The 25,190-nt window shown below is 38.3% G+C and overlaps 1 protein-coding gene across 7 annotated transcripts in view; it reads right to left on the bottom strand.

The window, feature by feature from the left end:
• The window catches only part of TPK1 (thiamin pyrophosphokinase 1), a 308,411-nt gene that overhangs the window by 90,505 nt on the left and 192,716 nt on the right, over window positions 1-25,190 (bottom strand). For all 7 annotated transcript variants that reach the window (XM_085320245.1, XM_085320251.1, XM_085320246.1 and 4 more), the window contains one exon: window positions 12,966-13,112. In XM_085320245.1, coding sequence (XP_085176371.1) covers window positions 12,966-13,112 — 147 coding nt within the window. The remainder of the gene's footprint in view (window positions 1-12,965; window positions 13,113-25,190) is intronic.

The raw sequence follows: 25,190 nt of genomic DNA, 5'->3' as shown, positions 1-25,190 counted from the left end.
ACTAGCAGCCCTCATTCCTCAAGAAACTCATGATTATAAAAACCAAATCACTGCTTGTGACGCCAGCCACACAAGCTGTTAACCTACCAGATATGCCTGTACTTACYGAAGCCTTCCCTCCTTACCTGAAGGATTGCGGGGAACACTACTTGGGTTCCCTTGTTGTAACCAGCCTACAAYCCCTGTAATGAAAGAAGGCTCAGAGATGAACACAGACAAGATGCCCTTGAAGCTCAGGAAGATGCAACTTAGTAATCATAACTGCTGCACAGATAACTGACTTTATCTYAGCACAAAGGGAGCCAGAGGGTGACCTTTGCTTTAGATAAGTAGCCATAAATTTGATGAAAAATGTTTCTTTCTGAGTAGAACAAAGAATGYGAATGTCTCCCTGAGATCAGCCAGACAAGCATGGGGGAAGTGTATAGGTAGCTCAGTCCAAAAGAAAGAACAAGCCTTGAACAACTAACAAAGGAATTTTTGAAGAGATCAACAGGCTGGAGCTGGCTTCCACCCATTTATTCCCACCTGGTGATTGGGGACACCCAGCATCATGATAGCGAGCATATTACAGAGACCAGTAACAACARTTACACTTGTATTGTGATTTCAGTGCATCGCTGTATCACTTTGCTAAATGAAAAATCCCGTGCAACATCAAATACCTTTAAATTAWACCTTTATATTAAACACTACACTCTCTCTGTGTGTGGAATATCTGAAAGAACCTGGTCAGAAAGTATTGGACTCTGACACAAGTCCTTCACCTTTGCCCCTCAGAGCTCTATAGTCTCTCCCGATTTACTCCAGATTTCCCTTGACAGTGTCACTGCTGTCCATGCAGATGAGCAACAATTTGTAATAGCCTGAGGGCCAGATGAGCCTCAGCAGTCTCTCTGCCACATCCTAGATCCTGGACCACACCAGGCAACAAACATCCTGTGCAAGCATGTCTGATTAGCAGATTSGTGCCTCAGTCTCCTGAAGATCACTGATCACTCTTACCTGCTGCTGCCTCTTGGTGCTATCGTGTCCTGAGGGTCTCCTAAGAAGAGCTTGTTCCCCTTCATTGGACATTAGCACACTGTACCAATTATGCAAATTTACATCTGTGGGTGGAGAAGGAACCTTTCTCCTGATGCCAGAAGTTACAAGCTTCCCGTTCGTTCTTTTTTTTTTTTTTTTTTTTTTTAGGAAACGGAGTAGGAAACCCATGCTCCCATGGCGCATCGGGCCCAGCTACACTGTCAGCAAGTACTTACAATTGTAGTTGACTTGAGGGTGACAGGCACTCTGCACCARTCACAGCCTTAAAAGACACTGCAGGGTGCAATCCTTGATCGCTGCACTTATTGGGATATTCTATTACAGCAGAGAGTGTGAGTGCTGAAGTAATTAACCAGTTGTTCCCAACACAAAGAAAATTCTGACTGCAAAGTAAATCACTTTTCATGGCAAAGCTGAGTAGTTCTAGCTAAATCTTGTTTATCAGAGTAGTACAGAATTTTCACCAGAATTTGTTATTACTAACTCTAATCCTTCCGCACTGATCCTTTTTTAACAATAAGTGTAAATGGAGACAATCAATGCAGCTGACACCACCACCACCAAGGCAGACACAGAACTAACAGTGATACTGTAAGGGACTGGAAAAGCCTCAGCAAYTTTAGAGGGATTGAATTTAAGAGATAAAGTATTTTCAAATATAGCCAGAATAWGGATGCTTCCCTTCTGCATCTTCAGCTAAATCCAGTGCTCAGATCTGTGCAAACAGCAACATTTTTCAGTTTCCCTCTAAAGAAATCTGTCAACTCTTCAAGCCTTGGTCAAACATTAAGTATTTAACATTCTGATTTTTTGGGTTTTGTAGAAGATAATAAATTATCACCTAATATCATTTCCATTTTTACCATCATTTACATTCCACCAAGGAACAATAATACTGATTTTCCCTGCTCCATTTTTAATAATAYGTAATAAAATTTTTCAGACATTCATTTTCTTTCCAGAGGAGGCTCTGTCTACAGATTACAGACTTCTGATACCTGCCAGTTTCCCTACAGAACTCGCTGTAATGACAGGCAGAGAGTGAAAGATCTCATACTCYCAGACTATCACTGAAGTCCTTTTAACAGTCAAAGAAGAAAGCTCTTACTACAGAATTTTGGTGAAATTCACCTCAAGAAAAGCAGCAAGATGTTCCGAGAGAGGCAATGTCATGTAATGGGCAGTGCAACATCCAGGAGCTTGAGAATTTGGGCTGTATTCTAAAAATCCTCCACTGAACTGCAATGTAACTTTGACTAAGACACTGCTTTTAACAGTCTTATTTTACATCTGGTTTCCCTACTGACACTGTAAATTCATTGGATTAGGGTTGCTGTGTTATTATGCATCTATCAGGTGCACATAGCAATCACACTGGATGGAAACGAGACAGGTCCCAGGTGCCCAAGTCTTTCTATCCAATGCAATGAAGCTGATCGAAGAATTATTACTTAGCAATATTTAAATATTGATTCATAGGCATGCTGCATCAGACATCAGCCCAATAGTTTCCAGTACTACATATATCAGGCCACARTGGCCAGGTTCGACTGCAGAAGCAAGTGAGAATACTTTGAGACTCAGAAGGAAGAGATGTAGTCAGAATGACAAAAGAGCACTGATAAATTAATACTTCATAGCACAAGGGATCGTGAGTGCTGAAAGACATTACACGAAATACCATTGTTGGAAAAAGGCTAGTGCTGTAAAAATCTTTAGGATGGCACCGGCTGCTTAAGTAAAAACAAGAATACTTTTCACAGAACTGAACGAAGAAAATTAAGAAATTAAGATGCACCTAGAAAATATAGCCAATGGGATCCAACAAAAACCAGAGAAAAAAAAGAAAACAAGAAAAAGGAGTAGAAAGAGAAGTAAGATCTAGCTATAGGATAGTTAGGCAGTGAAGGTGACTGGCCTCTTAATTAGGCAAGTCACAGAAAGTGTTAATAATTACTCCTTTAAGGTCTATGTAATTTTTTTCAAAAGTTTGTAAAAGCTGTAACCAAGATATAATCTTGGTAGTAAAGGAAGAGTCTGAGATCTATTGGTGCAAGATGAATAATGCTCTGAAATACAAATCTCGTCATTAATGATTCAGAACTTAAAAGAACAAATGATTAAGTAAGATGAAGAGGAGARAATTGGGGAAACTCCTACTAAGTGCAGCCTGGGAAGAAAAATCCTGTGTGGAATCTCACATTGCTTCACATTAGCAGTTTGATAAGATTTGAGGGAAAGAGAGACAGAAAAAATAAAAATACATTAAAAATCATCATCAGCAAAATGTTTTTGGATTGACCAGAAGATACTTTTCTGGTCAAAGTAGTGGGAAGAGAAAAATGTAATGATAAATAGATATAACTGTGACTGACTTTTTTGTTTGAATACTATGGGAAAAGACATCATTTAAACTGTAGTTTGAAAACAATCTACTGTGAATGGAATGATGTAATTAATCAAAGTGAAGTGTAAATCACAAATGAAGATATACAGCTGAGAAAATTTTCTAATTGGAAAACATCAGGGAAGCACAGAGCCAATAGGTTATTGGTTACAGACATTAACAACATGTACTACCTTGATTTAGAATATGTCTATAAGAAATGCTTAATAATATAGCTATTCTTCTGGAGGGCAGAGAAATCTGTTAACTAAAAAATGCAGGAATCGACTAAGATCAAAATCTTGCTTGTTTCTGAGTGGGAAGAACCTCAGGGAAGTCTCTTCTGAACAACTGGTAATGTACATTGGGGCTACTGATACTTTTCAAAAAGAGAAGGAAAAACGCTGGAGTTAGGTTAAATGGAGCAAAGAGCCAGCTGATGGTTTAAAATGCTGCACTGAAAGGGATTTTTGTTTTAACTGCCAACAGTCAGTAAAAAAATCAAATAAAAATAATGTTTTTTCAAGAAGAGTTCTCACAGCACCTTCCTTAGTTATTACTTTGTCTGAAATGATAAGACAGTGAACTGGATGGAGATTCCTCTAATGCAGTTGGACTCAAAGAAGTTAGTGCAGTACACAGCAACGGCCATTACTGTAGCAAGGAAGAAGTTCTCTTTAAAAATATGGATAAAGAAAACAAGCTAGAAGCAACTAGAACTCAAAGTGGAACACATTTCCAGAGAGAAAATACATGACTAGAGAACAGGAAGAAATATGCAAGAAAAAATGGGTAAGAAGATAACTGAATAATTTTCTGGGAAAATTATTTTAGAAAGGACTAAGATTATGCAATTTATAATCAATTCACTAAAAGAGGACTGACAAATTTTCTATGGCTTCAAAGACCTGACTATATATTTAAGCTTTATGTACATAACATAGCTGGAAAGATGTAAGTTCCTAACATACGTGCAGACTACCTTTGGGAACCACTAGAGAAAAATGAACACGTTCATTTGATTGTAAAGGACCGTAAGTCTGACGAAGATGGCACTGGTATTCTGAAAGAAACTAGAACGAGAAATATGAGAGAAGATCAGAGAAAACTGTAGAGATGCTGTATGGAAGATAACATTGTGGAATTTTCATTGCCACTTCATGAGAATGCTTGCTTAAAAATATGATGAAAAAAAAACAGAAACAAGATCAGCTGAAAAGAAGCCTCAAAGAAAATTCTGGGGAAAAACATGGCCTGGTTGTAATACTAATTCTTGTTAAAATCTCAAGATAAGGAAGTATTAATTTGAAATTGGTACTATGATTAATAAGCCTTCAGAAAGTAGCTACAGTGGGTATTTCAAATGCAGAAGAAGGTCTTAATGGGCCAAAGTGTCAGAAACCTTAGCTTATGATTGACTTCAATCTTCAAAATATTGGAATAACCCTCTGAGGTGTCAGGTGGTAGAGAAATACTTTAAACCACAAAAATAATCTTAAAAATACTGAAAAAATAATATGTAAAATACYAGTCTATGAGATCTTCATACAGACAAGCATATGAATCATTTTTCTTTTTGAAAGTAAAATGTACAGCACCTAGTAGAAAGCTTATTTAAATTATCCACGGATGTATGTTGATACAATTATAGAATCATTGTTAAGTCATTTAATCTGCTGTTTTCCTGTGTTTTAAAACATTTAAAAAAAATCTATACACAGAAAGCCTGTAAATTCTTTAGTTTGCTGCAAAAACCCAGTACAGGATCAAAGAGCGAATGTGTACCTAAAACATGCTCCACCTTAGTCCTCTTTTGTTTCAGAGGAAAGCTTGAATGAACAAATAGGATGTCAAAAAACTATTGTGGTCCCGTTGTTTTTCGCCATCTCCAACACCGGACAGTTTTACCAGCTTTCCATTTATCTCAATTTAGGTTTTAACTCCAAGAGATAAGCAAATGTCAAAGACATCATTTATTTTGCTGCTGATCATTTCAACATAAAGCAAGTAATTCTTTTCAATCTATCTCAGACTGCTGCTCTGTACTTTCTTACAGGAAATACAAGCAAGCTGTATTTCTTCTACCTCTACACCTTTCCTAAAGCACCCTTAACATCCCTATCGTAACACTGCAGCACCATGGAGGGGAACCCCAGATATGGGAACAACATAACAAAAACGCCAAAATTGGGATCATGGGGTCTTTCGTGCTGCATCTACTCTTAATGTTTGTTTCAATCAGCATCTTTTAAAGAGATTTAAAAATTAACTGCTGCCTGGTTTCCCATCTGCCTACATAAGAAATGCTTTATGGTAAAGAGAATGAATCCTACATCACTCACAAAAATGCAAAGTATCAGAGTGCTGCAGAAAGAAGTTTATTAAGGGTGGGGATGAACAGAAGGATTAAGATTTCAAAGAAAACATAAGCAATTGACAGTGCTGGGAAAAATCCCAGCTCTGAGAAAATTAGCTCTGAAACAGAAAGCTTCTCTTAGCTTCCATCAAACAACAAAACAGATTCTATCATATTAACAAAATCACATTATAACAGCTAAGGGCAACAACAGAGAGCAGGAATGACCCCAAAAGAGCTTTATTTAGATTCAAGATGCTCTTAGATGATAATACATGAACTGTTGTGGAAACTAATTAAAAATCTTGACAAAGACGTAAAAATATTGACAGTAAAACTGTCGAAACTTAGCTAACACCAGATATTGATTCAGAAATAACTTGGATGACTTCAGAATTTAGAAATAAACAAGTGATCTAATTAGATAATTTCATTATATCATTTTCTTTGGAAGATAACCATTAAAACAGGAATTTAAAAACAGTTGTGTGATTAACCTATCCTACCATAGAGTATTACTTATGTCTTAGGAATTATGAATAGTTATTGCAATTATAGAAAATTCTAGTTACTGCAATTCTTTTTCACTTGGCAATGATGGTTTGGTATTTTTCATTCCCTCCTGAAGGATAGGTATTTTTAACTGGTTATATGCAAACCAGCAAGTTGACTTAGAAATTTACCACAGTTGGTTTGTCCAAGCAAAGACTGTAGGATCAGATGTATAAAATTTTAAAATATTTTGCTGATGCCTTCACTATACAGAAGGAATTCACAGGTATTAGATGTGAATTCCACTTGGTTCCACAAAGTTCACAAAAAATCAGGATTGTTCCAAATGTTTCATGAAGCTGATRTAGACTGTACTTCTTAACTGATGCTAAATAAACTGCATGAAAGGAGTGCTTCAAAAACTAATTATTATTTCTACAATACTATATAATTTTTTGTATTTTATACCACATGTTTGCTGACACTGGAATAGAACTAAGCTATACAGCAATTAACTGTTAAGAGAAAATTCCACTAAAATGTTCCTTTGGTAACAGTGAGAATACAGAGAGCCAATAAATCTCCCCCAGTTCTCAAGATGTGAATGACAAAAAATGAACTAAATTTGGATCACTGATAGATCTGGCTCCTGTGATGAATGTGGAGCAACACCACTTGATAGCCATAAATTATTGTGAAATAAAACCAGGTGAAAGATTTGGACCTGGCACCTTTTAAAGGTTCAATTTTTACAGGATCACAGCAAAAACACACAGTGAGAATGAATTATTATTAGCCCAGTGGGATTTTCCCAAAGAAGGAAATAAAGACAGGCTCTAGCTCTAACAGTCTTGACCCATTTATTTTAAAGACCGAAGTTGAGCCACAGCAAACTTCTCAAGCTCCCCTCCACCTCACCCACAAAGAGCGGAGAAAGGTGACGAATACAACTAAGGCAGCTAAGTACTGACATTGCTACTTTTTTGTAAGAAGACATTTAAATGTGCTACTGAAGCTCTGAAAGAACAAAATTCCTTTCAGCAGGGGTTTCTAGGATTACTGTGAAGGAGTCAGGCTCCCAAGGAAGGACTCAAGCCAGCCTTTTCCACTGCTAAACTTTTGACATTGGCAGTGTTTACTCCCAACTGAATGGCTGATTTTCTTATAGTTCAAGTCCCCAAAAGATATTTTTATTAGGGAAAACAAACTACATGCTTGAAAACTCCTTAAATGCTCATTCAAGTGATCTAAAGGAAATCAAACGACAGATTCATTGACTTGTCAAACRATTTAAGTTCCAGCAGTTCTCCTGGAGAGCAGAAACTAAAGAAAGATMATTTTTCAGCTAAAAGGGGAATAGATACTGTATGTTTAAATATACCCTTTCCTTGGCAATTAAGACCTTATTGCAACTGAACCTATCCATAAGATATACCAATAATACAGCAAACTTATGCATTAAAGGTTACTCCGCAATCTCCCACATTCAAAAATTGTCTCTCGAAGAGGCACAGGCACAGTAGACTTTTCTCCTTTGAACATCAGAGTGGGCCACATCTGCTTCTTACACATATGAGGTTAAAACAAATAAAAGGTGTGCAGGACTGATCTGACAACCCATCCTCAACGTTCCTTAAAAATTCACGGAACTAGCTGCCACAAGAAAAATCTGAAATTCAAAGTATGTTCCCTGAACCTCCTCCTGTTACGTTTTAGCGTACAAGCAGGAATACAGAGCAAAGCAAAAACTATTGCCATAGAGAACTACAGCAACAAACCATGAGCGAGTAGGTTGCCAATCCTGTACCTTCCCTCACTTACATCTACTGCAGTCTTTGCATCCAGCCCTAGTCTCTCTGCATCTGTACTACTAAGTACAACAGGGCCAAGAATGTCCTCTGATCCTCTAGCCAACTGGCACAGCACTGCTCACATCCACATGACTATCCCCTCTTGCCTCTCAGAACGAGAAGATACCATCTCAGCTACTTGGTAAGCCGTTACTGAGCTGGCTGAGCCAAAACTATGTCCAGGCATCGTCTGTGGGAGTGATAGCTGATCTCACTAAAACGATGCTTGGGACCACACTAATTGATTAGCTGTACAGACTACTGTATGGCAATATTTATGTTAAAGAGCTTATTAATATTGTTGTTCCTATTGAAATAACACTGTGCTCCACTTCAGTGAAGAGCTTAGGATGTAAGAGTGTTTTGCAGCAAGTTAACGAGCCTCACAATACCTGCTCAGAGAAGTACATGACATGGCTTTTACTCATTTTACAAACTAACAGCTATGAGATCAAAGACTAAGTCATTGACCATCTCGCCACAGTGAAATGGTAGTAAAGAGCCAAGAATTAAGGCATGGGACTCCCAATTCCTGTTCCTCATGTTTAGTTGCTGGTTTCCTGTACATGATATTAAATTATCCACCATTTCTCACAGTCAAAAGAAAAGCTGTATGTAAGAGAAAGAGTTATCAAAGTATTCACACACTCTTTCAAAAGTGTTACTTGAATGACAAAAGTATGCTGTTGTAACATATTTCCATGTATAGGTAGTAATACTTCTCCCCTACATCACGATGCTGGAACCCTGCATGGGGAACACTGAACTCTGCTCAGTATAATGTAAAAGACAGGCCTCATTAACTCTTGGACATCTTCTCATTTCTTGGTCATAAATCCTATTACCTTGTATTACAAACTGCCATAAAACTCACAGATAAAAGATAATTTATGCTCAGTGTACAGAAGCTAATATTTCTGTACTCCTGAGAAGCACAGTACCAGAAAATGAGAAAGTATGTATGTGAAACCCGAAGCCATTCATATTGAGCATGGCCAGCATAATAAACATGACTCTGAGGGCCTCATGCTCTTCAGCCAGGGTATATTCTAATGGTAATCGATATTAGCAAAATTTCAAGCACAAAATGTATGGATTGTTACATAAAACATCCCACTCATAAAGAGTGATTATTCCTTATAAAGGATTCAGGGTTTCTCCCCACCGCTACAGAAAGAAATGTGACAACTACTCAGTGCAGAGACAGTAGGTTTAAAAAAAAAAAAAAGACAAGACCTTAAATCATCACATTAGAAAATGCTTTAGAGCAAGCATCACTTCCTGGAGTTCTTATGCAGTCTCCCTATTTCTAATTCCTATCCTAATTAGTGTAGCATGACACATACCAACCCCTACTAACCACCCTAGGAGTTGGCAAAATCAAATGCAGCTCAATCTCCAACCTACTTTTTCTCTGAAGAAATCTACGCTCTTAAGACTTTGGCTTTGATGTTAATTATGTTGGTTATACCTAAAGAAATCATAGAATCGGTAAGGTTGGAAGAGACCTCTGGAGATCATCTAGTCCAACCTCCCTGCTCAGCAGGGTCACCTAGAGCACGTTAGACAGAGTTGCATCCAGGTAGGCTTTGAAGATCTCCAGAGAAGGAGACTCCACAACCTCTCTGGGCAACCTGTCCCAGTGCTCTGTCACTCTCACAGTGAAGAAATTCCCCCTCACGGTCAGGTGGAGTTTCCTGTGGTTCAGTTTTGAAGACTGAGCATAAGATGCATTAAATTTAGGCTGTTTGTCATTAGTTTTCCCTTCCCATTCAAAAGAGAGAAAATCTCCTTTTGCTGTCATCTTACAACTTCCACAGATTCAGACTATGTTCTTATGGTCTGGGCCCTTCTGTGGCTGCATCTTATTTTACGCTTGCTTAAAAAAAAAAAAAAAAACAAAACTCATACTCATGTCTCTCAATTTATCTATAATGTATAGCTACTTCTCATCCCACTACCCAGATTCTCTATAGAGAGTCAATGAAGACAGACAAAACATTTCTGCAGTGTAATCTTTCCAAATTTGTTTCTCGTCTCCATTTCCCTCCCCTCACAGCTCATCTCTACAACTCAGAAATGAATATGAGAGTCGTCTTCTTTGTAGTTTTCTTCATTTTCCATGCCAAAACATTTTTCCCAATACTTGTCAAAAACCTGCACTGGCAATGTCTGGCTGTGATATTTCCCAAGAGGTGCCTTGTACTTAAAGTACTCAAAACCACAATTACCACTTCTATTCAGTACTCGGATAATTTTACTGACTGATGAAAACAAGTGATGTTTACCTAGTCCATTATCTATAGCAGATTCTGAAGAGGGCACTGTTCTTGCTGTCTTCCTCTGTCACCCATAAGACTTCTAGCAAGCTACAAGCCTGTTTCCCACAATACTATGGACCCTTACAGGTGTGTTCAACACAGACTGTCTTCCGTCCTTGCATATTCTCCTCCTATATGAGCTATACCCCTCTATACCAATATTTTAATGTGAAATAACTCTCTTTTAAAGCAATTAATTAGTAATTTTTATGGTGTATTAAGATACCCACCCATTCASTTTTCCTCTTTGTTGCATTGGCAGCTAGTAATTCAGTGGCTTTACTTGCTCTTCTCCTTTGTATCCTTCTCAGGGCAGTTATGGGATTACCACATTTGCTGCTTTATCCAAGTATTTTAGTCTCTGCCTAGGTACACGATATAGAATGGTCTCCTGCTACAGTGGGCAGAGGTCTGATTTTATTTTGAAATGAAAACATGGTTACAATTTGCTCATATAGTTTATCCAAAGAATCAAAGAAAAAATCAGATTCTTCTTCCCCAAGAGAGAAAACTTTTAGATCTGTATTTTATTGGAGAAACAAGATGCTTTTAACTTTATAATTTGCATTAGCATTTGAATCTCAAAATCCTGCTTCATTTGTTACARTTTCCAGACTTGTATTTCAAAAAGTCAGTTGTCTCCCACTGTGTTCCTCTCCCTCCTACCTTGATTTTAAATTACAAAGGGGAGAGAGGGGAAAGAGAGAATGCCATGATTGTGGCTGTTTACAAGAGAAAATATCACACTGAACTCCATAGGAAAAAGAAGTACTTCCAAGCTTAGGATCCTTTTTGTTCTTGTGTAGAGACTGCTTATTTCATTTTATCTTAACTATGAGGGATTAACATCATTATCTGGAGGGACCACGACTGTCGACTGAAGATGCTGACAGTGACAAGTTTAAACCAACAATGAAATGCAATTTGGTGTCAAAGTTAGCTTTAAGATTGCTGTAAAACGCCTGCGTTTTACTTCTGAATACTAGAAAAAGCCTCAAGTTACAGAAATCAGTTACCGGCAATGCAGCTTGAAAGCCAGAAACTGCGGAAAAGAAGTAATACTCTGTGCAGCTGTCCCCTCTAACAAAAAAAGTATTAAATGCTTTTTGCAAAGCACAACCAAGAACATAAAGACATTTCCAGCAAACCCAAACAAATAGCTAGTAACCCCCAACTCCACTTAAATACATAGACCATGATTTTTTTTGCACGTTGCAAAGGGGTTAATTATTCATTGAGGACTCTCCTCAAAACAACCCTTCGAATGGCATTTTAAAAGCCACTTAYGGAAAAGATGAATTAAAAGAATAAAAAGTCTTTCCAGTCAAAATAAATATTTTATAAGCTAAACTGGGAATTCTTCATCTTATTTCAACTGCTGTATGTCTTCTTAAAGGTCTCCTAAAATTACTTTATAGCGATTAGTGAAGTACTATACCCACAAGTTAACTACCAGTGAATTACCCTCACTTTCAGATTTTACCCACAGTTATCCTTAGCCCTATTTTCCCTCACTCTGCTGCCTCCAGCCATTTAGCTGTGCAACTAATGTTCACAGTCATTCCTTGTCATACTAGCAAATGAGCTCTTGTGCCTACCATCTTTCCTGCAGACAGAGTGCTTCAAAGTTGTTAATACAGCATCTGCCCCTGTGGATTTAAATCTATAATCTCATAGAAACTATTAATGCCTTTCTAAAATTACAGTGAAGCATGTGTGGTGCAAGGTTTGTCAAATTTATCAGTGAATGTTATTTATTTTAATGAAATAAGCTAAGATAAAATGGAAAAGTTAGGTAAGCTTCTAGAAACCCTGACATCAGGGAAAGGTATTTTCAAACAAATAAATGAATCACTGTTAGAGAAAACTCTCTGATGCTTAGATTTGTTTTTAATTTAAATCTTAAAAGCAGAAGCTCTGCAAGATCTTGTGCATGTGTTATTTTATGAATCAATAAATGGAGTAACAGACCTGAAAATCACAAAATCAACATATCTCAAATGAATCCCCTTGCTGATCCTAGCTGTGTTCCCATCTCAATGAACAGCACCACTCAGGCAACGTAAGCATTCCGCCTGACATGTTTGTCAAGAMTTCCCTCGTATCTTTCTCTTATGACTTTCTTTTTCCTACTGCAGACATCCAAATGCATCAACATGCAAAAGGGCTGTGTGCTAAATTTAAACTTACTGCTATCCAATTTAAAAGTTTAAAGACTTTTTTCATTTATAATCGAAATCCCTGATTTACTCAATTTCAGCTTTTTTATATCTTCTTAATTTCTTTGTTCCTCCCCTTTGAAACAAATACACTCTGAACAAATTAAATTGATCTTTTAAACTACAAGACTGCAGGGTATATAATTTGCTGTCCATTTTCCTGTAATATATTTTATATTTAGGCTCTGACCCTACAGAATATAATTAAGAAAATGAGCATTTAATGGTGCCAGAACAACAGGGTCTGGATGGGCGGAAGGTCTTTAAAATAAAGAAACTTTTCACATCACTTACAGGTTGAAGTAGGTAAATCAGGGAGCATTCCTGAATAACTATCACTGGAAACGGAGTGATACTTGTCGCATGAAAAAGAGTTTCCACTGATGCCATTATTTGGTCAAAACGTCCTCCAAGTCCACCCAAAGCCACAATTGCATCGATCTAAAAGATAAAATAAAAACAGTCACCAAGGGAGAACTTTCAGGTCTGATGTTTAGACCCTGAAAATCAACAATAAAATCACTTTGTGAAAAAAGAAAAAATAACTACTGACTGTACAAAAGCTAATCTCAAATACAGTCATTCACTTCCATTACTGATAAATACCATTATGTGATTTTTATGCTGAGTACTAAAGCTCAGTAAATTCATGGTCACTGCATGGTACTTTAACAAAAGACAGGACTGTTTTGCCTAAAATCCAGGCCAATGTTTGCAGGTACCTATTTGCCTTGACTAGATAGAACATAAGATGTAACACTCCAAACTTAAGCTCCTCACGTAAGGGCCTGAAATTAGGTGTGGTATATCTGGGCTTTAGTTTCTTTAATCCCCAGATTTCAACACCCTTCTAGTATTATTCCCAGTTTACAAATGGTGGAAATAAGGCAAATTTCAAATTAGGGTCATTCTACATCATTCTTGCTCCCACTGCACTGCCTTTTATGTATGAACAATCCCACTCACAGGCTGGCTGTACTCAAGCCTAAAGGTACTGGCTGCTTTGAAGCAGGAGATTGCAGCCCGGGCCMGTGCCAGGGACAGCAAGAGAAGCAGCCTGCTGGTTCGAGCCCCCGACCTGCAGAGAGCATCGCCTGCCTGCAGGTGACAGCCCCCAGGCTCAGGCGGGTGCTGCTCCTGCTCCCAAGCCTCTCTCTGAACGTTCTGTATTTCCACTAAGCAGGAAGGGGAGATTTAAAAGTCTTTTTGAAAAACTCTTAGGTCCTCAGATGAAAGGTCAGAGTGTAAAGTATTATTATTACTGCTTCCATAACGTGCATCAATTGTGCTCAGTAATTGTATCTTAAAAAGCTACCACTGTGTAAGTCACATCTAGAGACCTAGCGCACTGCAGCTCTGAAGTTTTTAGAAGCTGTGTTGACAATGGCCATCTGGTGAAGTTTCCAGCTTTATAGAGCTTTAAGTCTACAGCCACTGTGATTACATGAATTTTTACTCAACCCGTGAGTCACATAACAGCACTCTGTGTATGTGAAACGAGGTATTAATAACATCAGCTTCTATTTTTATTACCAAGGCTAGAACTTTATGATTCTGCTGAATATCTATTTGTATGAAAATTAAGCTCTTATCCATTTAGTCAAGAATTACATCATCTTTCTCATCACCACAAGGAAAGCAGTAGAGAAGCCAGACTGGATCAATATAATATTTTATATTAACAGTAAACATTGAAACAAAAACCCTACAAGCTCTTCTACCGCAGAAAGCACAGATTTTCTGTGCAGATTACAGATCGCACAGATCTAACATATGATCAATATAATGTGAAATGCTAGGAAAATTCATCCTTAAACAGAAGATACATCACCAAAACAGCAAAAGGTAAAAAGCATGTGTCACCAGCTAAGCCATGATGTATTTTTTATTATATCAATGCCAGCACAGAAAGAAATTGCTTTTGTTTGACTGGTGACAACTGTGATTTAACAAGGTTGAATCAGTTCTCTGAAAAATTATTACTAAAAAATCCCCTAGCAACACCATTCTTCTTCATTACCAGTTGACTACCTGTAAAAATACCCTCCATCCTAATGGAAACTGTGAGAACAGTCTGCTATATTCACTTGTAGCCACAGTGAAATTAAAGTGGCTTTGCAAGGGATCAGTAATCCACTTGTATGATACTTTTCTTGTGAGTAGGGAAAATGGAGCTTAAATATTAGCGTAGCCATTCCACTCTTCAAAAAGCTGAGCAACTACAGTATATGTATTTTATCATATGTTAACTTACTTGTTTTGGCTTTAGGGTTCTATTGTTCAAAAGTTAAGAATGAAGGAACCACGCAGTTCACTCTGACTTATATTTAGAATGATGCAACAGTATTCTGAATGCATCTTCTCTCTCTTGTAAAACTGTCAATATGTCAGACAAAATCTACTCTATTATTTACACACACGTACTTCTTACCATGAAGTACAGGATCTATCTGAAACAATGGAGTTCACTGACTGCATCTTTTTGTGATATTGCAGAGTATGGTAAGTTGAAGAAAAACATATTCAAAAAATATTGTAATGTGTGACAGAAAAAAAAMCAGAAATGCTATTCCTTGTTCAATACTATTGCAGTGTTCTTGCAAAAACTGGTGCACAAAAAAGAAATAAAATAGAACCAATCTTGCATGAGGTAGGCCTATTGAAAAGGCATTTATAAATAAGCAGGCTGTGGGATGTTAGGAGAAGGTTAATAAAGATACCTGATAAGGGAATGTAACTATTATTCACAGTCTAGGTGGATTTGTGAAAATGAAAAGTGCAACTATGTGACAGGTATGCAAACAAAACCAGCTGGAGTATCAGAGGAGCGGGCAGAGAGACAAGCTCAGACTCCGTACTTTGGCGATTGTAGGCAACTCTGCCTTTCTCCGGAGAGTCCTGGCAGCAGCCGCAGGCATGCAGATACTGCAGCGCTTACGAAGCCTGTATTTGAAGGTCTAGCTATACACACCATTTCTATTTGTTTAACAAATACACATGAAAGAGGCTTAGGCCAATAAAAACCTCAAGAGCCATTTCACCCTCAAACTACAACCTCTGTTCAAAAAAAAAAAAAAAAGAGAGAGAGAAAGAAAAAAAAGAAGCAAACTAACAAAATAATCAGTTCCTTCCCTGCAATCATTACTCCTGTTGTCACTCTACCAAAGCCTTAAGAAAATGGATGTGCCACGAAAGCACAAACATGACTCTTGGCCATTCCATAACACACAGGACATTTATAGATTCACATATTTCTGACAGGAAAGGTCATTCATTTTTCCAGTACCATTTTCTTCTTAACACAGGCTACAGAATTATACTCAGTTACTACTAATCAGCCCAGCAGGTAGCATTTGACTAATACATTGCGCTTCCATTGAAACATCCATGCTCCACTTAAATGTCCTGTCACCAGTCCCCTTACACAAATTGTTTTCACAACATGCTATTCATTTCCTGAAAAAAGAAGAATATAAAATCCTAAATAACTATAAAGAATAGCTTAGATCATTCAAGTATAGTGCAGAAGGGATCATATTCTCCTGGACAACAGACTTAAACACATTGCATAACATTTTTAAATGTTATCAGACTTTAATTTAGAAAAAGTTGAGGATCTAAGGCTGGGGTTCAGTCATCTTTAAATGATATGCTTAGTGTTAGTATCTCTAAAAAGGGCTTTAAGACTTGCTAACAAATAGCAAGGTAGTTAAAATGACAAGGGAAGGATAAAGAAAGACTCTGTACTGGCAGTTCAGAGACATTATTTTTTCCTCTAACCTAGCACATGCTGTAACTAAGGGGAACACGGGCTGTCACCACACCAGAATGAAGCTGCTTAGTTTTTTGCTTCCTCTCTCATGGAAACTATTGAAATGAATGATTTGCTTTAAACTGTTTACAGGCTTGTTAAGCACTTTTTTCTGTGCAAACTGGTCCAGCTAACTTTCCTCTTTCTGATATGGATGGGTTAAATACAGAAAAGATTTCAGTTATGTAATTGAGAAATATGTATTTAAGGAGAAAGGTAAAAGGACAGAGGAAATGGGGAACTGCGTGAGTTAAGTAAAAARGAGTAAAATAACTAGCTTTGGAATGTGATCATCACCATGACATCTAAAAGCACAGTCCAATGCTCAAACTGACAGCAAAGGATGCCCCTTTTTCTCAAAACTGTATTCTTTATCCTTGGTAAGAAATCCTCTCCCCCGGCTACAGTTAGGGCTCTGGACAGACAACTCAAAGGACTTTCTTCCACACGAGCTCTGTTTCAGTCAGATAACTTTCACACAGACATGCCCAAGTCACAGAGAAATGGGTTCATGAAAGAACTGGTGGTACTGGCATGAATTGCAAAATCTGACCTCCCCTACAGCACAAAGGGGAGGCCACAGGAATCACGATGTTGAACAGCTCTGGAACCCTGCACAAGTCCTCCTCTGTGACCACGGACACCCTCCACTAATACCCAAGATAYTTTCGTGCAACTACAGGTCGGATACTGTATTTGAACGATTCAAACGCAGCTTCTTTTTATCGTCTTCTCACTTCACTGCCATCTCTTCACCCTTCACCATCTTTCTTCATTTCTCATGCTACAAAGCCTGTCGCTTTAATTTAACATAAAGGAAGAATGTGATGATTCCATCAATACCCATACATTTGAGGTATATTACATGCTGAGAGCTAAACAACTAAGTGGTGTGGTGAATGCTACATTTATTTTTGCTTCATTTATCAATTTTGATCAGCTTACAAGAAAAGCATTTTTTCTTCATAYGCCAATTTTAAAAACTCAGGGCGTGATTTAAAAACGCAGGCATATTCTTTCTGTGTTTCTCTTTGCTTCAGTATTGAAGACTCTGAAACACAGCGAGCAACATACTAGACAACAAATGAGCTAGAGCAGATTTCAGCTTACCCTCCCGCAGATGTGTTAGCGCTCTTGTGCTGGTCAGAGCACARTATTTTTTTATATCGTCCACAAAATAAACTCACCATGTAAATCTAATGAACTATTAAAATCCCCCAAGCAATATAGTCAGCAAAACCCCCCAAATATATAGTAAGACATTGTCAATTTTAGTTGGTTACACTGTCTTTTTAGCTCAGTATTTTCCATAAAAGCTCTGCCATTCATTTCCTACTGGAAGAATATGCACGGTCGCATACTAACACCTGAACTTTGCTCAGGTGGAATCCTYCTTACTCTGGCAGAAATTTGCTTCTTGCTCTCGCTGTCTGGCTTTTTGAGGAAGAGCGCTCAGCCGAAGGCTGTGATCCTGTCTGTCTTTGTAGCTGACTGCTTTCAATCAGTTATATTGTCACTCATCGATTCCATTAATCCTTACATTATATTGTTCCAGGTCAGCTGTCAGCTTCTTTACGAAGCATTTCTTGTTTCTTACGTTCATTTTCTTGCATTTTTTACCAGACCAATTTCTCTGTTGGTAACGTTTTTTATTTCGAATGAGAGGTTAGTTCTTTCTGCTAATGATAGGAGACATTGCACTTACCTACTTAAAACAAGGAGCATATATGGTAAGAAAATGGAAAAGGGAGAGGTAATCTTAAAACACAGTCACAGATATTACAAAACAATTTAATTTCAGTTCTACTCTTGGCTTGTGTTTAAATCTCAGGTAAAATGACTTTTTTCAGTGTTTGGCTTCTCTGTCTTCTGTATAGATACTTGGAAAGTTGTGGGAGAATAGAACAATATCTGGTATAAATTTTGGGGAGTATAAACTTCATAACAATTGACTTAATTCTTTTTTACTCCAGAGGCCTAATCTACAAAACTCATGCATATTGGACCCCAAGCAATCTGAATTCAATTGTCTGCTCTTTTGCTGAACATTTGTGTATGCCTTTGATCAAGCAGTACTCCCTRTGCCTCAAGTTAAACAGGGATAGCAATATTTCCATTTCTACTACTGTTGGTCAGYTGGAGCGCAGCTCCATCATTTGCATTACTAAAGAGATTAGGGTCATTGGGATTYTTTCCTGACCTTAAATTTTCTGGGTGAAGGACCTGTCTCTACTTCACACTGTTACCATGCCTTTGTGAGTAGGCAAAAGCACAATCTGTTCAATGAGGGTTTAGAGGGGAACATGTTCTATTTTTGACCCTGAGGCATCTATTCTGTACATGAACAAAGACGTCAGGACTATCAATTACATACCTTCTGCAAAATTACATTTGCTTCTCTTTTTTTAAAACACTATGGAGAGACAGTCACAAATATCAAGCTATTGTGACTTAGCAAGTTACTGCTCCACAGCTGAGCTACTGTAATTGAACATGTGTATAGTGTGGCATCACTGCCATGGAAAAGTAAACCTCATCGTTATAAACTACAATCCCTAAAAAAGCAAGCCCTGAATTTGTATTAGTAGCGATGCAAAGCAATGCAAGTGGCCTGCAAAAGACTATGCTAAAATAGTTTAGAAAATCTCTTTAAAGATCCTGTATTCACTCACATGCAGTGCCRAAAGCTGTATCTAGCATGCTGCGGTTGTAATCTCTTCAGAGTCCCTCCAGGAGGGGGGAAAAAAAAACCACACATACATACATATATATATGTATATATATAAACAAACAAAAAATTCCTATCACTGAATTCAAGGAGGAAGAAAAGTGATCCTATATTTTTCAAGAGAATCTTGTGAATTTTAAATTTCACATTTCACTTAATTCTGGTTGTCATTTTTTACTTAAAGGAAACCCAGAGCATAATCCAAAGGTAGCTTTTACAAAGTCTTCAGCTGAGTATGTATCAAGCCAAAAATGATCCTTTTTTTTCCTCAGAATTATAAAGCTAAATAAACTTTCCTGCATAAACCACACTTCAGCTTAATCAAGCTTTAGGTATGTTAAAGGTCTAAATATTGAAAAAAAAAGGAGAATGAAGAAAAGAAGAGTTKCAGGGAAATCAACCACAGCAAATCCAACAAAGCAAAACACTGCTATTAGGAATTTAACTGAGACAAATAAAAAGCTTCCATTTAACTTTCAAAGACCCGTCCTGATTCTGCACTGAGGCCTGAACTAAATAATGGAATTCTGTGGTCTGATAGTTTGATGCTCTAAAGAAAGAAGATCTTCCAAAGACCAGAAGGAAAAAAAAATGGATCAAACACAAGTAAAAACAAATGATCTGATATTACAGTAAGTCAAGTAATAATAGAATAAGTTTTTCATAGCTGCACAGCTACCAGTGAAGGTGTAAGAGAGACATGGAGCTACTGGAGAGTCCGGTGAAGGGCTACAAAGATGATCAGAGGGCTGGAGCACCTGCCCCATGAGGAACGGCTGCGAGAGCTGGGCCTCTTCAGCCTGGGGAAGAGAAGCCTGAGGGGGGAATCTTATCAGTGTGTATAAGTACCTGAAGGGAGGGTGTCAAGGGGACGGGGACAAACTCTTTTCAGTTGTCCCGTGTGACAGGACAAGAGGCAACGGGCAGAAATTGAAGCACAGGCAGTTCCGCCTGACCGTGAGGGGGAATTTCTTCACTGTGAGAGTGACGGAGCACAAATTTTAAAATTTAATCCATGCCCAGGGAATCATAGCTAAATGGAAGTGTGTATTAATGAAAAAGAAATAATGATAATGTTTTTTGATTGAGAAGAAAAGAGAAAGTGAGTTTCTCAGGCTACCAGGAAAAAAAGGAAAAGGCTTTGGAAACAGGTCTGGCAACTCATGCCACTGAATTTATGCTTTTATTAATACTGTTGACTATTTTGATCCATATTATGATTTGAAAGCACCCCAACAGCTGAGTAAACTTGATCTGCATTTAAGAACACAGTCATCACCAGCTACAAAATGAAYGTCATCCAACGCAGCTTTCCTCTCACACTGATGTGCTTCCATCTTGCCATGAAGTCAACAAACTGACACAGCTAAAAAGAGCCGCCTCCTCCTTGGCAAAACCACAAACTGAACTGCCACCGCTCTCACCTGCCGAAGGATAAGCCAGTCTCACAGGCGAGAAGAGTGCTGTACAGGAAAGGAGCTCTTTGCTGCAAAGGCTCTCCCTAAAAGTCCCCCATGGATCCAGATCTCCAACCCTTGCCTGGATCTCGGCTCCTGCCGTCACATGCTGGCGGAGAGATATTCTTGCACAGGGARGTCCCCAGGACTTTCTGGGTCACAAACGTGCTTTAACTTCTGCCTACTGCCCCACAAACAATACCTACCCCAGCATAGCTAAGCAAGAACRTGTGTCTTTATGCATCTTCATAAGCCCAGACAACTTTCAGAATCTGTTTAAAAAAAGACCCTCCTTTACAGTTTCTACTTTAATAAAACTCATCTCTTAACACATTCATTACCACAGAATGGTTGAGGTTGGGAGAGACCTCTGGAGGTCATCTAGTCCAACTTCCCTACTCAAGCAGGGCCACCTAGAACAGGATACTGAATACCTCCAAGGATGGAGACTCCACAACCTCTCTTCTCCAGACAACCTGTTCCAGTGCTCCATCACCCTCACAGGAAAGAAATTTTCCTCATGTTCAGATGCAACTTTCTGCGCTTCTGTTTGTGCCCGTTGCCTCTTGTCCTGTTGCTGGGCACCACTGAAAAGAGTCTAGCCTCGTCGTCCTGACACCCTCCCTTCAGGTACTTGTAGACATTGGTAAGATCCCCCCCCCCAGTCTACTCTTCTCCAGGCTAAACAGGCCCAGCTCTTGCAGCCTTCACTCATAGGGAAGAGGCTCCAGTCCCCCAATCATCTTTGTAGCCCTCTGCTGGACTCTCTCCAGTAGCTCCATGTCTCTCTTCTACTGGGGAGCCCAGAACTGGACACAGGACTCGAGATGTGGCCTCCCCAGGGCTGACTAGAGGGGCAGGATCACCTCCCTCCATCTGCTGGCAGCACTCTTCCTAATGCACCCCAGGAGACCATTGGCCTTCTTGGCCACAAGGGCACATTGCTGCCTCATGGTCAACTTGTCATCCACCAGCACTCCCAGCTCCTTCACAGAGCTGCTTTCTGGCAGATCAGTCCCTAACCTGTACTGGTACATGACGTTATTTCTCCCTAGGTGCAGGACCCTGCACTTGCCCTTGTTGAACCTCAGGAGGTTCCTCTCTGTCCAGCTCTCCAGTCTGTCCAGGTCTCTCTGAATGGCAGCACAGCCCTCAGGTGTGTCAGCYGCTCCTCCCAGCTTGGTATCATCAGCAAACTTGCTGAGAAGGCACCCTGTYTCTTCATCCACGTCACTGATGAATACGTTGAACAAGACTGATCCCAATATTGACCCCGGGGGGACACCACTAGCTACAAACCTCCAACTAGACTGCGCTGCTGATGACAACCCTCTGAGCTCTGACTTTCCGCCAGTAATTATTATTTCTACACTTATCTAGAAGGCTGAGACCAATGTAAGATCCTTCTGCTACAGCCTTCTTTTCTCTCTCCACCACAAAGCTCCCCTTCATTTTGCATCACACTGTCTTCTTTTCCTTTCAGCTCCTGATCAGACATGAGTCCAAGATCCTTTGAAAGTTAACAATGGAGAGCTAAACCAATGTGTGATTTTTTGAATCAGTCAGGTAGGTATTCTGTAGAACAAGGCTGTTAATGTGAAATGCTTTGCCAGCAGCCCCCAGGTGTCTATACCTATATGAATGAAGAAAGCCAATTTGAACACTATCGACARAGATTTTTTCATGTAGCTTTTTAAACCAAATGAGTATTTTTTTAAAAATTCAGTTTCTGCTCATTTTCACTTCCATTATGTAATACTATATGTAGGCCAAAATATTAAGGGAAGAAATAAAAAATTTTTAAGGGTAAAAAATAATGTATAAAATACAGAAAAAGAAATAGAATCACAATTTCCACTGAAGAGTGACACTTTTCTTACTTCATCTGAGTAAGAGTTAATGGTTCAGGCTAGGCTCAGGCTCTCTCTCTGCGTATTTTAACCTTCAGCAATGAAGTCTGCATAAAATGCACCATAAATAATGCTGTGCTATACTGCATTCTTGCTGTCTTACAGCAACATTGCAGTGGAGATAATGGTGAAAGAGGCATTTGTGTCCAGCTAGGAAGAGACATTAGCTCTGCTATTTAAAAAGTTTAAAGTTGAGTTCACACAGGTCTAAAGATCTCCTGGTAAGTCCCAACTGAACAGTAATATTTGCAACCGGTCTGAACATTAATCTTCATGATGAACAAGGGGATAATAGCCTGTTCTATTAGACTCAAGGGATAGATACATGATCTGAAACTAAAGACAAAATTCTTCCCATGTCTCTCAGGCCCTATTCTGCAAATGGCTCCTCTTCTGAATGATTTCACTGAATACTTGGGCAGTACAGCTTTTTTTGACAGGTGTAAAGATTTGCAGGAAGAAGTCCTTAATTTATACTCTTGTTTCCAAGAGGCTGGAGATAGTCTAATACTTAAGGAAGTAGGTTAGAATTGTGGATATCAATGTTTCCTTTTCAGAGTATATTCAGTATTTCTAGCATGTAAGCTAAATTTAACTTGAAAAATGTCAGCATATATCCATTACAGAATCTATTTCATTTTTCCACACTGTCCTCTAGACCATATAAATACTGCCACACACTTAAAGAGAAATGTATCATGATTTCTTCAAACTGGAGGCACTTGTGAGGCTGTAAACATTTTATGCTTACATTTAATTTGCAAAAACACTGATCTTTAATTTTTTAGTGTTTAGTTGTCCAGTTGTTTAAATGGAAGCTCAACAGGTTCCTTAAGTAAGTTGGAGATACCATCCTTTGACTCTGTTCCTTAGCAGTGGCAAAGTTAAATTAAGAGGTAACTGATTAAAAAAAGAACAGCATGAGCAGAACTACAGTAAACCTCAGTTTCCAGTGCAGCTCTGCCATGAACATCCTTCAATCTCTATCTCATTGAGACAGAGCTCATACTACTGCCTTTCTCACAGTGGGAGTACTATAATGGCCTCACTAGACTTACTGGGCTACCTCATTTTCRTAACATTTGTTAAGAGCAAAATTTCCTTAAGACCTCCCCACTCTTGAACATGGCTTCTGCATCTTTTGATTGCAGAAGACATAACACTTCAGGACTATATGCTAAACCATTTCTATGCAACATCATCAATACACTTTCTCTTCGCAACAATCGCATATTTTCCTCTTCTTCAATACTCTATTTTTTACATAAGGAAAAGAAAAAAAAAAGATAAAAGCTTCAAAAGATTTGACCACTCTTACAATTTCACTGTTTATCTTGATTATTCAAAGGAATGTTAAAAAACTAGAAGTTTCATGATAAAAACAAAAACAAATTCTGTAAATAAGAGTTCTTATATGCACATGATAGCAAAAAAAAGCTATGGAAAAGGGTTAATTTGTTCACTCACTTATTGAGGGACCTGATTACTGCTATTTATGAAGTTGTTTTCTCTAAAGTCAGTTTTCCTACACTTAAGGATGTGGAAAACTGCTAAAGGTATTTTTAAAACCACCTCACTCATAGCCACAAAATCATCATTCAGTCTTGACAAGCATCTCAATTTAAGACTAAGAAATCATATTTTAGGTGCAGAAGATGTATTGGCTATTACAATCTGCAGTTAAAATTTGCTGTGCTAGTACAATCTTTCTTAATATGCTTAATTAGAAAGATAAAATTACATCCCATTAACTGAAAAGAATTCTGTAAAAATACTTTAAATTATAGAAGAGGACATTTCCTAACACCACGGCATTCATATCGCAAGCAGAAAAACATCATCTTTAATTTATGAACACAAACTGAGTCTTGGTCTTCAACCTGCAGAGAAATTTCTGGTGTCATGACCCACGGCTGTTCCAAGATCTCCTGCTATGGAACCTATCTCCAAGACTCCGTCAACACAAGTGCAACACTGTTTTGAGAACAAAGGCATATTAATGTAGCCTCAACCACTTTCTCCGCATGGAGAGAGTTGCATCAGCAATAGCTTTTTTCAGAGAAGTTAAATTAGCTGTGCTGCTGTAAGGCAGAAGGGGCTGGATTGATTTAAATATCTGGTAGGAGAAAAAATTACTTCTCCAATCAAAAATAGTTATAAATAGGACAAAATTGGTGGTTAGAAAAGCAACAATGATCAGCCACCAGTAACTTCACATTTTATGTTTCAAATATATTTTCTTCTTGACTAAGATAACAAAATGGTAGCTGTTTGAAACCTTGGCTTCCCTATTAGATTCAATAGTCTTGTTAATGAGGGTATCCCTTGATTTCTCAATCCACTAACTCCCCAAATAAATCTTGTTTTTTCCCTAAGCTTAATATGGTGGGGATTTTTATTTTTTCAAATAAGAAGTCAACACARCCTCTAGAAGAATCTCACTCTAACTTTCTCTGCCTTTCTTTTTATCTTCACAGGCCAAATATAAGCACAAATAAGCTATACAAGGATCACATAATAAAATTTCACAGTGCACAAAGCAGTGTTCTGGCAGACACCTATTTGAAAAGGAAACTTTTCTAATAGAGATTCCTAAGATACTCAGTGTCTTGA

Source organism: Rhea americana, unplaced genomic scaffold (genome assembly GCF_003343005.1).
Source record: "Rhea americana isolate MKP2758 unplaced genomic scaffold, rheAme1 scaffold_62, whole genome shotgun sequence".
NCBI classification, from domain to species: Eukaryota; Metazoa; Chordata; class Aves; order Rheiformes; family Rheidae; genus Rhea; species Rhea americana.
The sequence above is the reverse complement of the archived record's forward strand: the minus strand, read 5'-3'. Positions and strand labels throughout refer to the sequence as shown.